We start from the raw sequence: 23,558 nt of genomic DNA, 5'->3' as shown, positions 1-23,558 counted from the left end.
CTATCTCGGCTCAATGCAACCTCCATCTCCCGGATTCAAGGATTCTCATACCTCAGCTTCCCGAGTAGCTGGGGCTACAGGTGCATGCCAACACATCCAGCTAATTTTTGTTTCACCATGTTGGCCAGGCTGATCTTGAACTCCTGACCTCAAAGTGATCTGCCCACCTCGGCCTCCCAAAGTGCTGAGATTACAGGCATGAGGCCATGTGAGGCTGTGCCCGGCCTCAAGGTTTGGTCTTGATTTACTAACTACATGTTGCTAAGTAGGGGAAAGGCATGGAAGTAACATTTTAAATAGATTAATGGATTTGTATCAGTCTTAAATATAAAAGTTACTAGTAATGTATATCTCTTATCTTTTATATATTCGAAAAAATTTTTTTAAATTATGTTTTATTTAGAGTGCTTTATTCAGTAGTCTAAAAACATTTATTACTAATGTTTATAATCACTGTAAAACTTCAAATACTAAAGTAGATCATGTATGCTTTAGGATGAGTTGGATTTTTTTCATTTTACCTGTTTATGATAATTTGATAAGAATTGTAACTTCTGTCTTAAGTTTATTGGTTATATCTCATTGGTAACAGTTTTATTACTGAAAAACCAATAAAAGAAACTATATTAGAATGTGAAAAAAATACAATGCCGATAATAAATTTAAACAACTTCTCTATTAAGCATTTTATAGGTACAATATTTGTGTTTTTCTTTTTAAGAGAACATCGTGTGGATGACTCAGGAAGACAGTGTAAAAGTATTAATTTTGAAGAAGGTACTTCTAACCCATTTGGCTGAATTAATATAACATTATCAAAGTGTTTCTAATGATTCTGTTTGTTTGGTATTTACTTCGATTTTGCTTCTGAGGACAACACAGTGGGTGATTGGGGAAGATCTTCAAAGCTGAAAGTGACCTAAATTTATTTATTTATTTATTTATTTATTTACTTATTTATTTATTTTTATTATTTTTTTTTTTTTTTGAGACAGAGTCTCGCTCTGTCTCCCAGGCTGGAGTGCAGTGGCGTGATCTCTGCTCACTGCAAGCTCTGCCTCCGGGGTTCATGCCATCCTCCTGCCTCAGCCTCCTGAGTAGCTGGGACTACAGGCGCACGCGGCCACGCCTGGCTAATTTTTTGTATTTTTAGTAGAGACGGGGTTTCACCATGTTAGCCAGGATGGTCTCGATCTCCTGACCTTGTGATCCACCCACCTCGGCCTCCCAAAGTGCTGGGATTACAGGCGTGAGCAAATTGATTTTTTTTAAAGAGGCATACCCTTATCGGTTATTTGGTGGTCATGATTGACAAGGTTACAAACATTGTAAAAAATCGCTTTGTCTTATTTTCAGAGAGCCAGTATCCTAAAGCCTTTGAGATATTTGCAATGATTTCCATATCTTTACTACCAAGTAAATATGTCTATTTAAAGCAGTTCTTTATTATCTTAAGTATGAAAATGGGTATGGTTTTGCCTTTTTATTTTTGTTGTTTTGGTATACTTTAGAAATATACATTTTCATCTTTTAGATCTTCTCTGATTCATATAAGCCAGAGAATCCAGTAAGTAGCTATATTTTACCAAAAAAAACCCTGTTATTTAGGTACTAATTATATCCTCCTTGGGGAAAGAATGCAAGGACTGATCCTGGCCCTCAGTAGTTCATGAAGTTGTGGAAAAGACATAGTATTATTTTACTATTTTACCAGGTACTTTCATAGCTCTTTTATTTAATTTTCACAAAAGAAATAGTGGAAGATAAATGTAGTAGAGCAGAGTGGTGAGGAGCTACAGTAAGTTTTTGAACTAGGAGAAGTTTGACATTGATTTCATGCAGAGGCTAATCCAGATTGGTTATATCTCACTGGTAATATCTCATTGGTAACAATTTCATTACTGAAAAGCCAGTAAAAGAAACTGTATCAAATGTGAAAAAAATACAATGCCAGTAACAAATTTAAACAATTTCTTTATTAAGCTTTTCATAGGTACAATATTTGTGTTTTTCTTTTTAAGAGAACATTGTGTGGATGACTCAGGAAGACAGTATAAAAGTATTAATTTTGACTAGGCCTGAAGTAGGGCAGTGACTGAGAATGGAGAAGGGATAAGTAGGAGTTGTTGAAGGAGGAATCAAGATAGAGATTTGGATAGAGAATATTAAGGATTAGAGAAAGCCAACATTGCTGCCAGGTTTTGATTCTAGATCACCTGGAAGAATGAGAGAGAACAAGAATTTAGGAAGGGAGGTTAGATGAAAAGAGAAGATGATTTCAATTTGGATCAAGCTGAATATGCTGTTACTCTAGAACAACTAAAAAATCCCACAGGCATTTGTAATTTTGACAGTAGAAATAAAAGCTAGAGATAAAAATTTATGAGTCACCCAGTGAAACACACTATGGCAGCAAAAAGGGAGTGAGAGAAAGGATGGCATGATGATTCAAGTGTGGCAAAAGATTGTTGAATCTGAGGAATGAATATGTGAGAATATGTTTGAAAACTTTCAGAATAAAAAATAAAGAATGAGAGGTGAAGTGCCAGCAGTGCGTATAAACTCCTTTTTTCAAAGGTAAAAAATAGGAATGCTAACTTCAAGGAGCTATCAGGTAGTGAAGGAGGAAGTTAAGAGGGTGAGGTAGAGGTATGACAAAGGGAAGATATGTAAAAATCAGTATTTCAGAACTTGGAAGGGGATAATGATATACATCAGTGCTTCATTTACTTTAATGTGCTTAGAAATCACCTGGGAACCTTGTTAAGATGCAAATTCTGATTCATTAGGCTTAGGGTGATACTTAATAGGGTTGCCTGTAAAACACAGGATGTTGCTTCTCAGAATAGGGGAGTTAATAAAGAAATATAAAAATATAGAATTTATATATAATAATAAAACACAGAATGCCCAATTAAATTTGAATAATGTTTTAATATAAATATGTCCCACCCAGTTAAATTTGGATTTCAATAAACAACAAATAACGTTGGTTTTTTTTCTTTAATAGAGACAGGATCTTGCCATATTGTCCAGGCTGGACTTAAACTCCTGGACTCAAGTGATCTGCCTCCCTGGGCCTCCCAAAGTGCTAGGATTACAGGTGTGAGCCACTGCACCTGGAAACAAATAACTTTTAGTATTAATACAATCCAGCTGGGCACAGTGGCTCATGCCTGTAATCCCAGCACTTTGGGAGGCCAAAGCAGGTGGATCACCTGAGGTCAGGAGTTCAAGACCACCCTTGGCCAACATGGTGAAACCCTGTCTCTGCTAAAAATATAAATATTAGCTGGGTGTGATGGCAGGCGCCTGTAGTCCCAGCTACTCATGAGGCTGAGGCAGGAGAATCGCTTGAACCTGGGAGGCAGAAGTTGCAGTGAGCCGATATCACGCCACGTACTCCAGCCTGGGTGACAGAGTGAGGCTCTGTCTCAAAAAGAAAAAAAAAAAGTATAAATACAATCCAAATACTTCATGGAACATTCTTATACTTAACTTTCAAATATGGCACAGAACATATTTATATTAACACTTATTGTTTATCTGAAATTTAAATTTAACTGGGTCTCCTGTATATTTACTAAATCTGGCAACCCTAATGAGATGCTGAGCATCTACATTTACAACAAACTACCATGTGATGTGATGCTTCTGGTCTACAAATCACACTTTGTGCAGCAAAGATTGAGAGCTATGCTGCCCAATATAGTAGCCATTAGCCACATGTGGCTATTTAAATAAAGTAAATTTAAGAAATTATTTTCTGTCATACTAGCCACATTTCAAGTGCTCAATAATGGGTATATGTGGCTAGTGGCCACTGTATTAGCATAGATAAATAACATTTCCGTCATGTCACAGTTCTGTTGGGCAGCACTGTTCTAAAGTACAAATGGGAATGAGTTTAGAGAAGATGTAGTGTTTTCTTTTATGAGATTTCTAGTTACTTCAAAATAATTTTTATAAAATAAAATTTTTAAATTTCAATAAATGTTTGCATAAAATATGTCTGGTAAAAACTTCCATGATTGTTTTAATTTAAAGCTATTCAAATTTAAAGAGGTTATTATGAGACAGGATTATAATTTCTAATTGCATAGAATTTGAATCCATATACTAATGTAGTCTTTTAAAAAATGTGTAATTAGGATATCTAGTCAATCCGCATAGTCTAGGATGCAACATTTCTGAGATACCCCACTGAAGCCAACACTGAGTAGAAGCTATAGGAAACTAACCACATATTATGAAACAAACTCCAGTCTGACTTGGGGCAATATTGATACTGACTTGAAGGAGTAAAGACTGACTTCTAGGTGGTGATTAAGAATCAGAGAGGTCTATCCAAAATAGTACAAGAGGCACAACCATCAGGGCCTACCCCTGGCAAAGGTTCTGGACAAAGGTGGCCAGTTCTCTTTGTGTGATTACAAAGGAAGGTCATAAGGCTATGTTGAGCGTCCAAGGTGCTTAATTCCCTTTAAGTATAGCAGACTATTTCCAAATCTACTTATTGTTGGAGGAGGAACTCCTTCTCAAGAATCCTGAGATAGAAAAGCAGGCATTATTATGAAAAAAATCATAGAAACTTACTGCATCTTAGGAAAGCCCCCCCACCCACCCACCAACAACAACTGACACTACACACAATTTAAGATAGCATAAATAAACATATTTTTGTAATATTTTATGTATTAATACCTGGCATAGGCTGGGCGTGGTGGCTCACACCTGTAATCCCAGCACTTTGGGAGGCCGAGGCGGGCAGATCACGAGGTCAAGAGATTGAGACTATCCTGGCCAACATGGTGAAACCCCATCTCTACTAAAAATACAAAAATAGCTGTAGTCCCAGCTACTCGGGAGACTGAGACAGGAGAATCACTTGAACCTGGGAGTTGGGGGTTGCATTGAGCAGAGATCGGGTCTCTGCACTCCAGCCTGGCAACAGAGCAAGACTCCGTCCCCCCCGCCAAAAAAAAAAAAAAAATACCTGGCTTATTTTGGTATTTATTTGTGTAAAAATACTATTTTATTCTGAATAAGTGGATAAATTACAAAACAGTGTGATGAATATATATGAGTAGATTAATATGTCTGCATGATTCTCAGTTACATCAAGAATAGCTTAATGTGTATTAACCTTAAGGCGTTGTTCAAGATGAGAAGTCAGTACACTTACTTTGTCCTCCTTATTTATAAAACCACCGTCAAATCCTGATTATTTCTTTGCAGAAATATAAATGATAGGGGTTTTTAAAATGGTAATGATAACATAAGGATCTTTACGAATACTAATTTCTTATTATTTATTTATTTATTTATTTATTTTTTGAGACAGAGTCTCTGTCACCCAGGCTGAAGTGCAGTGGCTCAATCTTGGCTCACTGCAACCTCAGTCTCCTGGTTAAAGCAATTCTCGTGCCTCAGCCTCTCAAGTGGCTGAGATTACAGGGATGTGGCACCACGCCCGGCTAATTCTTTTTTGTATTTTTAGTAGAGATGGGGTTTTGCCATGTTGGCCAGGCTGGTCTCAAACTTCTGACCTCAGGTGATCCACCTGCATTGGCCTCCCACCTGCTATAATCCACATGTAATCCACATGTAAACCACATGTAATCCCACCTGCTGGGATTACATGTATGAGCCACCACTCCTGGCCATGAGTACTAATTTCATGTAACACTGAAATTCAAAATATATATCCATTGAAGTAAATCATAGAACTGGGAACTGATTTAATAAACCACTGGAGTTCTTCATGAAATTCTTGTAAGTCTAAGATTTAAGTAAGGTGGAAAAAATCTGCAGTTGAAATTTAAAGCAAATATATTTAGTATGAGATCACTATGTTAACAGAGTTCTATAAATTACATTCCCGTTTTTGGATTGAGATATACCAAGTACAAAATACATCTGAGTATTTCTTAAGATAACAGGATTGAAGTATATCTCTGGGGAAGAAAATTCACCTTGCTTTTAAATGCCATTTAAAAATTATTTTTGTCATATAAATTATCTTATTGTTGGACATGCACAGTGGCTCACACGTGTAATCCCAACACTTTGGGAGGCCAAGGCGGGCGGACTGGTTGAGCTCAGGAGTTCAAGCCCAGACTGGGTAGCATGGTGAAACCTCATCTCTACAAAAAATATAAAAATTAGCTGGGCTTGGTAGTACATCTGTAGCCCCAGCTTCTTGGGAGGCTGAGGTAGGAGGATCACCTGAGCCTGGGGAGGTCAAGGCTGCGGTGAGCTGTGATCATGACACTGCACTCTAGTCTGGGTGACAGAGTGAGACCCTGTCTCAAAAAATAAAAATAAACAAATTCTCTTATTAAACTACTTTGAAGCCTAAAAATTTTTTTAAATGTTTATTTATAAATTTTGCTACAATGTAATTTCTACATTACTTTAATGTCATAAGAAAAATTAGATGTATAGGTAATGTAATTTTTCTCCTATTTCCCTATAGCAAGTACAGATGAAGCTCAGGTTCCCCAAGGAAATATTGACCAGGTTGCTGTTGTGGCCATCAATGTTCTGTTTTTTGTGGCTCTATTTATCTTTGCCCTTTTTGAAACGTAAGTTTTATTCCATCTTCATCTGAATCAGATTATGTTTTAACCTTTATTTCTTAATGCAATGTTAATTAGGCATATAGATGTTATTGAAAATCTTATGTAAGGCAAATTTTTCTTACCATGATGTAAAAAATGTATATACATTTTGTTGCTTGTAACTTGAATGTAGTTAATTATTTGTCCATAATCTTAACTACCTTATCTTATTTTCTTATAAAAGAATGTTTCACTACTCTTTCCCTCTTTCATCTAAGTTTTATGATAAATACAGTTATAAAACTTTAGTGCCATGATTTAATTATCCTTAAGCTCTATAATTTCCTACATATATGTGTATATATATATATATATATATATATATATATATATATATGATTCAATCTGGTAATTTTAACTCAATTTAATACCTGACCTTGAAGAAAAACCTAGTATATTACAAAATCTCTGCCTTGTGCAGGCTTTATTGACCTTTATCATATGGCTGTTTTATTTTTAAAATAACTTTCCATGAAATTATAAAAATAGTACATTCAAATCCCAAATATTACAACTGTATTTCTATATCCACTCCTTTCTGTGAAAGTAACCACTGCTAATACTTTAGTTTGTATTTTTTCAAACATTTTTCCTATGTATGTATAAGAGTGTATGTATATACATGTATCTATTAAACTTACATAGATTATGTGATATTATCATTTGACAACTTGGTTTATTTACTTGTTAATACATTGTGTCATTTTTATGTTAGTACTTGTAGGTTGCTTGGTGTTTTTATTTTCAAAATTATTGAGATATATGAAAGTTCCAGCTCACCTGATATTTTAGGGGCAATTTTTTATTGTGGGAAAATATACATAACATAAAATTTATCATGTTAACTTTTTTTGTTTTGTTTTGAGACAGGGTCTCACTCTGTCACCCAGGCTGGAGTGCAGTGGTGCAATCACGGCTCACTGCAGCCTTGACCTCCTGGGCTCAGGTGACCTTCCAGCCTCAGCCCTCTAAGTAGCTGGGACCACAGGCATGCGCCACCATGCTCAGCTAATTTGTTTATATTTTTTGTAGAGACAGGATTTCCCCATGTTGCCCAGGCTGATCTCGAACTCCTGGGCTCAAGTGATTTGCTCACCTTGGCCTCCCAAAGTGCTGGGATTACAGACGTGAGCCTCCGCGCCTGGCACTATCATGTTAGCTATTTTTAAGGTATGCAGTTCAGTAGCATTAAGTGCATTCACAATGTTGTACAACCATGACCACTAGCTATTTCCAGAATGTTTTCATCATGCTAAACAGAAGTTCCATACCCATTAAACAGTAACATACCAATTAAACAATGTTAAATAAATTTCAGACTGGGTGCGGTGGCTCACGCCTGTAATCGCAGAACTTTGGGAGGTTGAGGCAGGTGTATCACTTGAGGTCAGGAGTTCAAGACCAGCCTGGCCATATGGTGAAACCCTGTCTATACTAAAAATACAAAAATTAGCTGGGTATGGTGGCAGGCGCCTTTAGTCCCAGCTACTCAGGAAGCTGAGGCAGGAGAATTGCTTGAACCCAGGAGATGGAGGTTGCAGTGAGCCAAGATCATGCCACTGCACTCCGGCCCAGGTGACAGAGTGAGACTTTGGCGTCTCAAAAATAATAGTAATAAACAATAAATATAAATTGCATTTTGTAGTCAGTTAATAGAGATCGAATGTAGGGAGAGAAACTTGGCAAGGAAGGATATAGTCATGTAAAGGAAGAGACATTGAGAGGTAAAGAGAAAAATATATATATTCAAAAATCCAGTATATTCTGATAACTTAATATAACATTATTGCATTGAAAGAGACCAATTTAATTAAAAATATAACCATGATTATTTAGTAATGTTAGAATGATAGGCATTATGATTGGTGTGGCTTGTTTCCTTTTCCTTTGTTTCAGACTTTCTGTAATATGGCTATATTAGTTATATAATTAAAATAAACATTAGGAAGTAAAATATGAGTAGGCAGACTTAGTAACTTAGGTATGTAACAACAAACGCTTAAAATGTGTTCAAACTTTTGCTTAGGTCTGTTGTCATTGCTAAAAGGCATGCACATTCTTGAATGTGTAGCTGTCGTTATTAAAACTTACACTTCACTTTAAGTATAACAGTTACTGTGATTTAAATAAAATAAGAATAATTTTTTTTTTCTTAGCATCATTACTCCATTAACAATGGATATGTATGCCTGGACTCAAGAACAAGCTGTGTTATATAATGGCATAATACTTGCTGCTCTTGGGGTTGAAGCTGTTGTTATTTTCTTAGGAGTTAAGTTGCTTTCCAAAAAGTAAGTTAAGTGTTTTTGGTTTTATGTCTGTTTTTAAAAAATAAAACAAAAAACAGAGCTAACAATGCAAATGGATGTACCAGGAAAATAATTTAAAGCTTTTTTTTGCACACAAATTTACAATTTATTAAGAGATTATCATATTTCTATACACTACAGCATTTCTTTGGTAAAACAAAATTTCTCACAAAGTATATAATTGACTCTTATTTATCTTTTGTCTACTATGTTTTCCTGAAAGTATATTTCATAAACCATTGTTCTACTGTATTGTAATATATATTGTGCAACAAAAAAGATTCAGTGGTTAAGTTTGGAAAATCTTGGTTAAGATTACCAAACTTATTCTAGAACTTCTATCCACAGTATATATATTCTATATCATCATCATGGCAAATAAAATTTGTGTCATTTCCCAGACCACACAACACTCTTTTTTTTTTTGAGACAAGGTCTCGTATTGTTACCCATACTGGAATGCAGTGGTGCAATCATGGCTCAGTGCAGCCTAATGGGCTCAAGAGATCCTCTCATCTCAGCCTCCTGAATAGCTGGACTACAGGCATGACCACCACACCTGGCTAATTTCTTTTATTTTTATTTTTTGTAGAGGTATTATCTCACTATGTTGCCCAGACTAGTCTCATTCCTGGGCTCACGCAGTCCTCCAGCCTCAGTCTCCCAAAGTGTTGGGATTACAGGCATGAGCCACTGCGCCCAGCATAAGTGTTTTTTAATTGATACGTGATAGATGTACATATGTTTGGGGTATGAGTGATCATTTGATACATTCGTATAATGTATAAAGATCAAATCAAGATAATTGGGATACCATCACTTTAAATATTTACCTTTTCTTTATGCTAGGAACATTTGAATTACTCTTTTCTAGCTTTTGACATGTACACTAAATTATTGCTAACTATAGTCACCCTACTGAGCTATTGAAAACTAGGTCTTATTTCTTCTAACTGTGTATTTGTACCCATTAATCAACTATTGTTTATTGCCTCCTTCCCGCTATTATTCGTGGCCTCTGGTAACTACCAATCTAGTCTCTTTCTTTCTTTTCTTCTTTTTTTTTTTTCTTTTTGTAAAAGATGGCGTCTCACTCTGTTGCCCAGAATGGAGTGGAGTGGAGTGATCATAGCTCATGGCAGCCTCAGACTCCTGGACTGAAGCAATCCTCCTGTCTCAGCTTCATGAGTAGTTAGGACTACAGGCATGTGCCATAATGCCTGGCTAATTTTTTTTTTTTTTTTTTTTTTTTTAACTTTTTGTAGAGCCAAGATCTTGCTTTGTTTCCTGGGCTCACCAATCTACTCTCTATCTTCATGAGATTCTTTTTTTTTTTTTTTTTTTTTTTTGTGACGGAGTCTCGCTCTGTTGCCCAGGCTGGAGTGCAGTGGCACGATCTCAGCTCACTGCAACCTCCACCTCCTGGGTTCCAGCGATTCTCACGCCTCAGCCTCCTAAGTAGCTGGGACTACAGGCACATGCCATCACACCTGGCTAATTTTTTTTTTTTTATTTTTAGTAGAGACGGATTTCACCATGTTAGCCAGGATGGTCTCGATCTCCTGACCTCATGATCTGCCCGCCTCAGCCTCCCAAAGTGCTGGGATTACAGGCGTGAACCACCGCTGCCGACCTGAGATTCACTTTTTTAGCTCCCACATGAGTGAGAACATGTGATAATTTGTCTTTCTGTGCTTGGCTTATTTCACTTAACATAATGACCATGAATTCCATCTATGTTACCCCAAATGATGGGATTTCATGGTTTCAATGGCTGAATAATATTCATATATATGTATATACACACCACATTTATCCATTCATCCATTGATGGCCACTTAGGTTGGTTTCATATTTTGACTATTGTGAATAGTGTTGAAATGAACATGGGAGTGCAAATGTGTCTTTGATATATTGATTTCATTTCTTTTAGATATATACCTAGTAATGGGATTGCTGGTTCATATGGCAGTTCCATTTTAAGTTTTTAGGAACTTCTGTACTGTTTTCCATAGTGGTTTTACTAATTTACATTCCCACCAACAGTATACAAGGGTTCCCCTTTCTCCACATCCTCGCCAGCATCCATTGTTCCCTCTTTTTGATTAAAGCCATTTTAATTGGGTTGAGAGAATACCTAATTGTGGTTTTGATTTGCATTTCTCTGATGATTAGTGATGTCGAACATTTTTTATGTACTTAGTGGCCTTTTATATGTCTTTTGAGAATGTCTATTCACTGTTTGAAAGAATCATTTTGAGGGCCTGGTGCAGTGGCTCATGCCTGTAATCCCAGCATTTTGGGAGGCCAAGGCAGCTGGATCATTTGGGGTCAGCAGTTCGAGACCAGTCTGGCCAACATGGTGAAACCCCATTTCTACTAAAAATACAAAAATTTTTCTACTAAAAATACAGGGCGTGGTGGCACATTTCTACTAAAACACAAAAATTTTTCTACTAAAAATAGAGGGTGTGGTGGCATGTGCGTGTAGTCCCAGCTACTCAGGAGGCTAAGGCAAGAGAATCGCTTCAACCTGGGAGGTGGAGGTTGCAGCAGTGAACCAAGATCACACCACTGCCCTCCAGCCTGGGTGACAGAGTGAGATTTCATCTCAAAATAAATAAATAAATACAAATAAATAAAAGAATAATTTTGGCCAGGTATGGTGACTCACATCTGCAACCCCAGCAATTTAGGAGGCTAAGATGGGAGGATCATTTCAGCCCAGGAGTTAGTTTGAGACCAGCCTGGGCAACATAGTGAGATCTTATCTCACTATGATATAATGAGATCCCTATTTCTTCACAGACACACACACAAACACAATTAGCTGGGTGTGTTGGAGCATGCCTGTAGTCCCAGCTACTTGGGAGGTTGAGGCGAGAGGATTGCTTGAGCCCAGGAGTTTGAGGCTGCAGTGAGCTGTGATTGTACCACTACACTCCAGTCTGGGTGACAGAGCAAGACCCATCTCTTAAAAAAAGAATCATTTTGTAAAAGTACAACTGTAAGGAACATATTTTTAGGGAAATGCTTGTGTAAAATTAAGTTCGGTCATATAGTCTATGGTGGAACATTAGTTGATGAATTTAGACAGTTCTATTTAAGTATTCCTCAAATACAGATACTCTTTAACTTGCAATGGGGCTACATCCTGATAAACTGATCATCATAAGTTGAAAATAGCACTAAGTTGAAAATACAGGCTGGGTGCAGTGGCTCACGCCTGCAATCCCAGCACTTTGGGAGGCCGAGGCGGGCAGATCACCTGAGGTCAGAAGTTTGAGACCAGCCCGGCCAACGTGGTGAAACCCCGTCGTAACTAAATACACAAAAATTAGCTGGGTGTGGTGGCCAGTGCCTGTAATCACAGCTGCTCCACAGGTGGAGGCACAAGAATCGCTTGAACCCAGGAGGTGGAGGTTGCAATGAGCCATTGCATTCCAGCCTGGATGACAAGAGTGAAATTCCATCTCAAAAAAAGCGAAAAACAAAAAAAAAAACATTTAATACACCTAACCTACGGAGCATTGTAGCTTAGCTTAGCCTACTTTAAACACACTCCAACACTCACATTAGTTTTCAGTTTGGCTAAATCATCTAACACAAAGCGTATTTTATAATAAAGTGTTGGATATCTCATGTAATTTGCCAAATACAGTATACTGTAGATTATAGTACTGGATGTTTACCTTTGTGATCATGTGGCTGATTAGGAGCTGTGGCTCTCTGCTGCTGTCCAGCATCATGAAACAGTATCATACCACAGATCACTAGTCTGGAAAAATATCAAAATTCAAAATTTGAAGTGTGGTTTCTACTGAATGAGTATCACTTTCCTACTGTTGTAAAGCTGAACAGTTCTAAGTTGGACACTCATAAGTCAGAGACTGTATGTACTTTAATAAGGTTCTAAAATTAATCAACAAATGTTAAGTCAGTGTATCAGGTTCAGTGCTATGGGGGTATTATGAGAATTCTTGTCCTTATGGAGCCAAGTAGAGGGATCAAGATATAAGATAGACATATATTTATATTCAAAGTTAATAGGAAGTACATTACATCTTGCTACAGAAGTAGAGCAGTGCTGCTGATACACATTCTTATAGAATGTCCAATACCATCCCCTCAAAGCACGTGTATTCCAGTAGGGGGAAAGCCAATAAACACAAATGTGAAGTCAGATAGTGGTAAGTACTACAAAGAAGAATAGAAGAGAAAAGAATAAGGAGTGACAAGGGCAGGGCTGGGAAGTGGGGAAATGTTGTATTTGATACACTGCTCAAGGAAGGTATATATGAGGAAGTTACATTTAAGCTGAGACCTTAGTGAAGTCAGCAAAGAGCCATGCAATGGCCTGGAACTCTCTTCCTCGGGAAGGCTGAGCTTTGTGTGTTTAAGGAACAAGCAGAAAGGCTGATTTGACAAGAGCAGAGTGAGGGAAAAGGCAAATGATAAATTAGGTTAGAAAGATGTGAAGCCTGTTGGTATTCCGAGGGCAATGGAAGTCATTGGGTTTTTGTTGGTTGTTTGGTTGTTTGGTTTTTATGCATGTATTTTGGAAGACATTGGTTTTGTTTTTATGTTTTACTGTTATGCAGAATTTCCAACATATACCAAAGTCTAGAGAGCATCATGTACTGAATCTCCAATATCCATTACCCAGCTTCAACAATTATAAGCACTTAGACAATCCTGTTCCATCTCTACCTCTAGCTATTCCACACTCTCTTTCCCCTGTACCTGGATTATTTTGAAGCTGATCCTAGGCATCATTTCATATCTTCCATAAATATTTCAGTATGTGTCTCTAAAGTTAATGATATTATCTCATCCAAAAAAGTGACTTATTAATATCATCACATATTCAGGTAGCATTCACATTTTCTCCACTGTCTCAAGTGTTTTTTGGCTTTGTTTTGTTGTATTTGTTTTTCAGTATGTTCACTAGACTCAGGCTCTTAAGTTTCTTAAGTCTCTTTTAATCAATAAGTTTCTTCTCCATCTCTGTTTTTTTTTCTCTTTTCCTCTTACAAATTGAAGAAACCAGGATTTTTGCACTATAGTTTCCCACATTTTGGATCTTAGTGATTGCATCACTGGTGTTTTGAAGACATTTTCCTTTCTGCTATATTTTTCTTTTTTTTTTATTATTATACTTTTTTTTTTTTTTGATGGAGTTTCATCTTGTTGCCCAGGCTGGAGTGCCATGGCGCGATCTTGGCTCACCGCAACCTCCACCTCCCAGGTTCAAGCCATTCTCCTGCCTCAACTTCCCGAGTCTGAGTAGCTGGGATTACAGATGTGTGCCACCCCACCCAGCTAATTTTTGTATTTTTAGTAGAGACAAGGTTTCACCATGTTGGCCTGGATGGTCTCGATCTCCTGACCTCAGATGATCTGTCCTCCTCGGCCTCCCAAAGTACTGGGATTACAGGCGTGAGCCACCACACCCAGCCTTTGTTATACTTTGAGTTCTGGAATACATGTGCAGGTTTGTTACATAGGTATAAATGTACTATGGTGATTTGCTGCACCCATCAACCCATCATCTACATTAGGTATTTCTCCTAATGCTATCCCTCCTCTAGCCCCCCACCCCGCAATAGGCCCCTGTGTGTGATGTTCCCCTCCCTGTGTCCATGTATTCTCTTTGTTCAACTCCCACTTATGAGTGAGAACATGTGGCATTTGTTTTTCTATTCCTGTGTTAGTTTGCTGAGAATGATGGTTTCCAGCTTCATCCATGTTACTGTAAAAGACATGAACTCATCCTTTTTTATGGCTGCATAGTTTTCCATGGTGTATATGTGCTACATTTTCTTTATCCAGTCTGTCATTGATGGGCATTTGGGTTGGTTCCAAGTCTTTACTATTGTGAATAGTGCTGTAATAAACATACATGTGCATGTGTCTTCATAGTAGAATGATTTATAATCCTTTGGGTATATACCCAGTAATGGGATTGCTGGGTCAAATGGTATTTCTGGTTCTAGATCCTTGAGGAATTGCCACACTGTCTTCCACAATGGTTGAACTAATTTACACTCCCACCAACAGTGTAAAGGTGTTCCTATTTCTCCACATCCTCTCCAGCATCTGTTGTTCCCTGACTTTTTAATGATTGCCACTCTAACTGGTGTGAGATGGTATCTCATTGTGATTTTGATATGCATTTCTCTAATGACCAGTGATGATGAGCTTTTTTTCATATGTTTGTTGGCTGCATAAATGTCTTCTTTTGAGAAGCGTCTGTTCATATCCTTTGCCCACTTTTTGATGGGGTTGTTTTTTTCTTGTAAATTTGTTTAAGTTCCTTGTAGATTCTGGATATTAGACCTTTATCAGATGGATAGATTGCAAAAATTTTCTCCCATTCTGTAGGTTGCTTGTTCACTCTGATGATAGTTTATTTTGCTGTGCAGAAGCTCTTTAGTTTAATTAGATCCCATTTATCAATTTTGGTTTTTGTTGCCATTGCTTTTGGTGTTTTAGTCATGAAGTCTTTGCCCATGCCTATGTCCAGAATGGTATTGCCTAGGTTTTCTTCTAGGGTTTTTATGGTTTTAGGTCCTATGTTTAAGTCTTTGATCTATCTTGAGTTAATTTTTGTATAAGGTATAAAGAAGGGGCCCAGTCTCAGTTTTCTGCGTATGGCTAGCCAGTTTTCCCAACACCATTTATTAAATAGGGAATCCTTTCCCTATTGCTTGTTTTTGTCAGGTTTGTCAAAGATCAGATGGTTGTAGATGTGTGGTGTTATTTCTGAGGCCTCTATTCTGTTCCATTGGTCTATATATCTGTTTTGGTACAAGAATCATGCTGTTTTGGTTACTGTAGCCTTGTAGTGTAGTTTGAAGTCAGGTATTGTGATGTCTCCAGCTTTGTTCTTTTTGCTTAGGATTATCTTGGCTATATGGGCTCTGTTTTGGTTCCGTATGAAATTTAAAGTAGTTTTTTTCTAATTCTGTGAAGAAAGTCAATGGTAGCTTAATGGGGATAGCATTGAATCCATAAGTTACTTTGGACAGTATTGCCATTTTCACAATATTGATTCTTACTGTCCATGAGCATGGAATGTTTTTCCATTTGTTTGTGTCCTCTCTTATGTCCTTGAGCAGTGGTTTGTAGTTCTCCTTGAAGAGGTCCTTCACATCCCTTGTAAGTTGTATTCCTAGATATTTTATTCTCTTTGCAGCAATTGTGAATGGCAGTTCACTCTTGATTTGGCTCTCTGTTTGTCTGTTATTGGTGTATAGGAATGCTTGTGATTTTTGCACATTGATTTTTTATCCTGAGACTTTGCTGAAGTTGCTTGTCAGCTTAAGGAGATTTTGGGCACCACTGGTCCCACAGAAATACAAACTACCGTCAGAGAATACCACAGTATTCTCTAATACTATAAACACCTCTATGCAAATAAAATAGAAAATCTAGAAGACACGGATAAATTCCTGGATACATACACCCTCCCAAGACTAAACCAGGAAGAAGTCGAATCCCTGAATTGACCAATAATAAGTTCTGAGATTGAGGCAGTAATTAATAGCCTACCAACCAAAAAAAGCCCAGGACCAGATAGATTCACAGCCGAATTCTACCGGAGGTACAAAGTTTCCATTCCTTCCGAAACTCCATTCCTTCTGTAACTATGCCAAACTGTAGAAGAAGAGGGACTCCTCCCTAACTCATTTTATGAGGCCAGCATCATCCTGATACCAAAACCTGGCAGAGACACAACAAAAAAAATTTAAGGCCAATATCCCTGATGAACATCGATGCAAAAATCCTCAATAAAATACTGGCAAACCCAGGCCAGGTGCGGTGGCTCACGCCTGTAATCTCAGCACTTTGGGAGGCTGAAGTGTGTGGATCACGAGGTCAGGAGGTCGAGACCATCCTGGCTAACACAGTGAAACCCCATCTTTACTAAAAATACAAAAAAAATTAGCCAGGCGTGGTGGCAGGCACCTGTAGTCCCAGCTACTCGGGAGACTGAGGCAGGAGAATGGCATGAACCCGGGAGGCGGAGTTTGCAGTGAGCCAAGTTCACGCCACTGCATACCAGCCTGGGAGACAGAGCGAGACTCTGTCTCAAATAATAATAATAATAATAAAATAAAAATAAATAAATAAAAATAAAAAATAAAATACTGGAAAACTGAATTCAGCAGCACATCAAAAAGCTTATCCACCACGATCAAATCTGCTTCATCCCTGGGATGCAAGGCTGGTTCAACATACACAAATCAATAAATGTAATCCATCTCATAAACAGAACCAATGACAAAAACCACATGATTATCTCAATATATGCAGAAAAGGCCTTTGATAAAATTCAACACTCCTTCATGTTAACAACACTCAATAAACTGATATTGATGGAACGTATCTCAAAATAATAAGCGCTATTTATGACAAACCCACAGCCAGTATCATACTGAATGGGCAAAAACTGGAAGCATTCCCTTTGAAAACCAGCACAAGACAAGGATGCCCTCTCTCACCTCTCCTGTTCAACATAGTGTTGGAAGTTCTGGCCAGGGCAATCAGGCAAGAGAAAGAAATAAAGGGTATTCAATTAGGAAATGAGAAAGTCAAATTGCCTCTGTTTGCAGATGACATGATTGCTGTATTTCTTAAAAACTAGTACTTGCATCTAGAAGCTTGATGAAATTTGGGTTCAATTTTTTGGCAAGAATACTTTATAGGTGGGGATATGTGCTTATATCAGAAGAAATATAATGTTTTGTTTATCTCTTCTTAACATGTAAGTAGCCACTGATTATTCCATAGATCCATTAATTCCTTAATGAATCATTACAAAATTCTGGTATTTTAATTCTATCATTCCTTTATTTATTTGCTAGAATACTTACCATGAAGAGAATCTTTCCCTCACCAACTATTTGGTTAACCTGAGCTACAGTTGTATAGGAAAGGCAGGATAAAGGCTTGATTATTTTCTTTTGTTTCCCTAACATCCTCAAAAACTGACCAAAGAGTACTTTATTTTAATATACTATGAATTCATAGATATAACACTTTTTTTTTTTTTTGGCGACAGGGTCTTGCTCTGTCACCCAGTTTGGAGTGCAGTGGTGCCATCACAGCTCACTGCAGCCTTGACCTCCTGGGCTCAAGTAATCCTCCTGCCTCAACCTCCTAAGTAGCTAGAACTACAGGCACCAAATACCACTCCCGGCTAATTTTTAAAATTTTTTGTAGAGATGGGGTCTTGCTATGTTGCCCAGGCTGGTTTTGAACTTCTGGCATCAAGCAGTCCTCCCGCTTTGGCCTCCCAAAGTACTGGGGTTATAGGTATGAGCCACTACACCAGGCCACAGATGATAATACTTTTTGTGTGTTTCAATCCATTGCCATTATTATTCTGTTTTGGTACTCACATTGTCACATTTTTGGCCAGCTTCTTCAAATTGGCTGAGTCAAAAAGACTCATGACCTAGTAGTCACTGATAACTTCTGTGCTTTTTGCTGTGAAAGATCTGAGCTCATCTACTTTTTGTGTCCCAGACCTTAAGTCAGCCATTTTTCAGAGGAGTCCTGGTTATTTTTAGTGGAAAATTATATTTAGCATTCTTTTTAATGGATATATCACTAAAAGTACAAGATATTATTTTTAGTTTTTAAAATTATGAAAGTAATGAAGCTATGTTATAATGTTTCATTTTAAAATTACAGAGTTTCTGTTCTTTAACAGGATTGGCGAGCGTGCTATTCTACTGGGAGGACTCATCGTTGTATGGGTTGGCTTCTTTATCTTGTTACCTTGGGGAAATCAATTTCCCAAAATACAGTGGGAAGGTATAGCCATACATAATTCTATAATGTTAACCTCTGTTATTTATCTAAAATCAACAAGTAATGCACTGCAATGGTTTTGTTTTTACAGATTTGCACAATAATTCAATCCCTAATACCACATTTGGGGAAATTATTATTGGTCTTTGGAAGTCTCCAATGGAAGATGACAATGAAAGACCAACTGGTTGCTCGATTGAACAAGCCTGGTGCCTCTACACCCCGGTGATTCATCTGGCCCAGTTCCTTACATCAGTTGTGCTAATAGGATTAGGCTATCCAGTCTGCAATCTTATGTCCTATACTCTATATTCAAAAATTCTAGGACCAAAACCTCAGGTAAGCCAGGTACCCTGACATTGCAATTATAGAAAATATACTTGTAAGCACTCACATTTTTTGCTGCCATTCTCTATTTTTACACAGACTGATTTGAGGGATTTTTATCATATTCAGCATTTAAAATTTTTAAAAATCCCACAACTTCTAAAAAGTTCATTCTTGGGTAGGTTATGTGGGTTATAGTTTTGGATACAGAAGTTGTAGGAGTGGCATTGTGGTAGAGTGTAAAGTGGCACAGTGGAGTCAGCCAAATATGGCTTCAAACCTCTTGAACAAGTTACTTAAACTTTCTGAGTTTCAGCTTCTACCTTTGCTAAACGGGCATAACACCTGTCATCGAAACTTGTGAACATTACAAATGATGTATGTAAAGCACCTACCTCAGTGACTGGCATGTAGCAGGTACAAAATAAATGTTAGCTTTAAAAGGTATTTTAATCAATTTTATTATTCCCAGGGCTTCAGCAGACATTAAGTTTTTCCCTTTACACTCCTTTTATTTTTTTTAATCTGACTTAATATCAAATGCTATATTTATAGGAGGCATTTTATGTTTAATTTAAAAGTAAAAGATGCAGAAACGATTCTTGTAAGTTTGCTGTAGTTTGGTAATACCATTTCTTTGCTTTTAAATAACTAAACCCCAATATCAATCTGCTTGTCCTCCATTTCACCCCCAACAGGGTGTATACATGGGCTGGTTAACAGCATCTGGAAGTGGAGCCCGGATTCTTGGGCCTATGTTCATCAGCCAAGTGTATGCTCACTGGGGACCACGATGGGCATTCAGCCTGGTGTGTGGAATAATAGTGCTCACCATCACCCTCCTGGGAGTGGTTTACAAAAGACTCATTGCTCTTTCTGTAAGATATGGGAGGATTCAGGAATAAACTAGCTAAGACTGTGATGGAAACTACTTGCTGTGTGGCACTTCCTGGTCTAAAGCTCTGCTAGACAATTGCGGTGAGCCAGTCTCCAAGAATCAGACTACAGATATTGCAGATTTTGAAGAACAAGAACATATGTTGAATAACAGAGAGAATTCTACATGTCATTGTGAATAGTAGGTTATATAAAAACATACTAGATGATAATTTCCTTACCTCGGAAATGAAATATTATTCTTATAATACCTTTTTATGGTTGCATGAACTAATGAGTGAATGGACAATGATGAATAAATGTGAAGCTGTATTCTTAATACCCACTGCAGAAGTGTCATTAAAATAATATACAGTGGAACCAGAAAGAGGGTTCTGTAAGAATTAGCCATAGCAGAACAAAATTATAGAATTTTAAATACCTCTACCCAAGTAGAGGTATTTTTATTCAGACACCTACTTTTTATTTATAAAAAAATGCATTTTCTATTATCAAGTTCACTTATGAAATAAAAATTATAACACATATTTTCCATTTAGCATGCCTAACATCCTACCTTGCCTTCTATGAGTCTTTCTTCTAATACTACACCTCTGCCTTATTTTAGTTCAGGGTTTCACTAAGTAACCCCTACATTAATAAATGAGTATGAATAATGCTAATATTTGAGCAATACAGAGGATTAAGAGATCAAGATACTTCACTGCCTATTAGCCTAATAGGGATACCTACTTTCTTTCAAATGCCAATAATTCACATTAGAAACATAATCCAGATATGTGTTATTTTATATATATATATATACAAAACAGTAAATGGTTTCTTAAAATTATTGCTATTTTTCAACCCCCTTAAACTGGAGAAAAACATTTAATTAGTAAAACATTAATTAATTTACTTTAATTTTTCCCATCTCTCAGTAGTGGCGGGGAGGAACACAACAGTTTTCAATCTATGTCTGCATAGTTGTGTAGAGCTGCAGAATTTTAGTTGGATTTTTAATTTGGATGATCCCTGACAGCCCCAACCTAGTCAGGCTAATAAGTATTTGAGGCAAAATGGCTTTAATCTAACAATTTACTGAGTTTACCTGAAGTTGGCTAAATAACACTGTATGTTTAACTTCTACCTCTACATAAGTTGAATGCTGATAAAAGGAACTAGTAGATAACTATGTATATTGATAAGCACTGTTACAGAAAATGCAAAAATATTTCTAAACACTTTTCCAAATGTTTTCTACTTTAAGTTAGAAATAGTTTCAAATCTGAGAATAAACACTATATAATCTGCACTTTATAGGTTGGGTGCAGTGTCTCATGCCTGTAATCCCAGCACTTTGGAAGGCCAAGGCAGGAGGATTGCTTGAGGCCAGGAATTCAAGACCAGCCTGGGAAACAAAGTGAGACCCTGTCTTTACAAAAAATAAAAACAAAAATTTAAAACTGTATAATCTGCACTTTATGCTAAACTAGCTGTGCTCTTAAACTCAATTTTTTCAGCTCTAATAAAGGGCTTAATTTGATAGAATTATTCTACGATTAAATTTTGAAGACTGTTTTCACTCTCCTCTGCCGCCCATAGCAAGACTGCTTCCATAGATTTCTCAGAACCGTAGCCAGTTCTGGCTATTTGGTCAAGTCTGGGATCCCTCTTACCTGCTATTCTGCAGCTGCTTTCTCTGTCTTACATTTTTTGGGCCACGTCTAATCTTAAAGAGTAAACTCTACCCTTGGTTTGCATAGTGTTCGTGACAAAAATAACAAGAATAATGGTAATGATGAAAATGATAAGAGCAAAATTTGTGGAGTGCTTTCCACATTCCAGGTAATGTGTAACATACAATTTAATTCTTACAGCAGTCTTACGGAGTGAAAATACTATTATGATTCCCGTTTTACAGATGAAAGAATGGAGGCACAGAAAAGTTACTTGTCTAAGTAACAGTCTATCCTTAAAGTCCACAGTCTTAACCACTTGATTTTTCATAGTGAGGAAAATATCCCAGAAAGTTGCAGTTTCAATTAATTACTAATTGTAGGGTAATTTAACTATACCAATGACTCCTACTAGCAGAAATATTTGGGCAACATAAGCCCACTGACTGGAGCTTTTGTCTTAGCATAATAACCTGTTTCCAGCAAGAATATAACAGAAAAGTTTCCCAGCTTTCAAAAGTTTATAATATTGATTAAAATTTAGATAAACTTAACCTTACACAAATGACTCTTACTTTCCTTTTTATTGAGAGCATTTTCTTTGGAGCATTTTCTTCTTTGGAGGATTATACCTTGCTCATTTAGGCACAAAAGAAGGCGAAAGGAAGTAACATGGGATTGGGAAAAGAGCAAAGAGATAAAGTTTGAGGAAAAAAAATCACCATGTTGATGTCTTCTTGAGTAGGCCAAGTTGCATATAAAGAGAAAATGACAACAGGAGATTTTAAGGTATGATATATTGTTAAGAGTAGTACATATTTAAGAAGAGAAAATATGTTTTTGAAAACAAATTTAAACTTGAAAGGATGATTTTCATATTTTGAAGGGATTTATAACTTCACAAAGCATCTCCATTCTATCTTGTTCAGCTTTACATTTAAAAATAAACTCTTCTTGTTCATATAAACCTTATCTCTTACATAAAGTGAAATCTGTTAATTTTTTGTTTTGACAAGGATAAACTACTTATCTGCATCTGTTTAAGAACAGATTAACTTATTTTGAGAAGAAATTCTGGGCACCATTTTTGACCATTGAAGACTTATTTGTAATTTAATTTCTACTTTACATTGTGAATGTTCATTTTCTAATAAACAAGATTATTTTGCATATGTACCTTAAGCTTTAAAACTTAAATTCAGTCGTCTTTCAGTACATATTTAAGGGGGTACCCACTATGTGCCAATTACAATGTCATTTGGGGGATTGTGCGGTAAACAAAACACACAGAGCTCTGACCTTCATGAGGCTTATGTACCAGCAAGAAAGTCAGATATTCACAAGATGATTTCACAGATGATTATGATTGAGGGAAGGGTGATGAGAGAGAAGCATAGGGAGCTATGAGGGTGAATATGATTAACAGGGAACCTGACCTGAACAGGAGAGTCAGGCATGTTTCTCCAGAAGAAATGATTAGCCAAGACCTGGTGGAAGAGAACAATTTGGATTGGTGAAGAGTGGGACAAGTACTTTTCAGGCAGAAGGCAGTGTGTACAAAGCCCTGGAGGTGGGAAGATCTTGGAGCTTTCACAGAACTAAAAATAGGTCCAAGTTGGGTGGAGTATAGTGGTTGAGAAGAAGCCTAATTTTAGCTGAGTCTATAAAGGGACAATGCAAGGCCTTGCAGGCCCCAGGTATTAAGACTTCTTGTGCAACTAAGAGTTTAAGAGTTCTGTTTAGGCATGGTTGGAGCTAGAATCCAAATGTCATCAGGACTCTTTTCTTTGGGTTCTACATGTCTCTGCTTGACTTTATTTTCAGATGCTGTCCATGTTTGTAGGAAGAGGACCACTGGCAGCCCTAGGCACACAATATCCTTATAGTTCACAATTCTAGAGAAAAATGGCTTGGGTAGTAGT

General features: G+C 37.1%; 1 protein-coding gene across 8 annotated transcripts in view; it reads left to right on the top strand.

The window, feature by feature from the left end:
• Positions 1-22,812, top strand: part of MFSD8 (major facilitator superfamily domain containing 8) — a 48,567-nt gene extending 25,755 nt beyond the window's left edge. For 2 of the 8 annotated variants that reach the window (XM_008976694.5, XM_008976693.5), the window contains 6 exons: positions 722-777; positions 6,479-6,587; positions 8,780-8,914; positions 18,654-18,757; positions 18,846-19,093; positions 19,780-22,812. In XM_008976694.5, coding sequence (XP_008974942.1) covers positions 722-777; positions 6,479-6,587; positions 8,780-8,914; positions 18,654-18,757; positions 18,846-19,093; positions 19,780-19,986 — 859 coding nt within the window. In that variant the 3' untranslated portion in view covers positions 19,987-22,812. Of the gene's footprint in view, positions 1-721; positions 778-6,478; positions 6,588-8,779; positions 8,915-18,653; positions 18,758-18,845; positions 19,094-19,779 lie in introns of those variants that run through there. The other 6 variants (XM_034959123.3, XM_008976698.5, XM_063603900.1 and 3 more) reach the window with 4 other exon arrangements.
• The last annotated feature ends 746 nt before the right edge of the window (positions 22,813-23,558 follow it).

The sequence above is a fragment of the Pan paniscus genome, chromosome 3 (genome assembly GCF_029289425.2).
Source record: "Pan paniscus chromosome 3, NHGRI_mPanPan1-v2.0_pri, whole genome shotgun sequence".
In the NCBI taxonomy this organism is placed as follows: Eukaryota; Metazoa; Chordata; class Mammalia; order Primates; family Hominidae; genus Pan; species Pan paniscus.
This window is presented reverse-complemented; position numbering and strand designations above follow the sequence as displayed.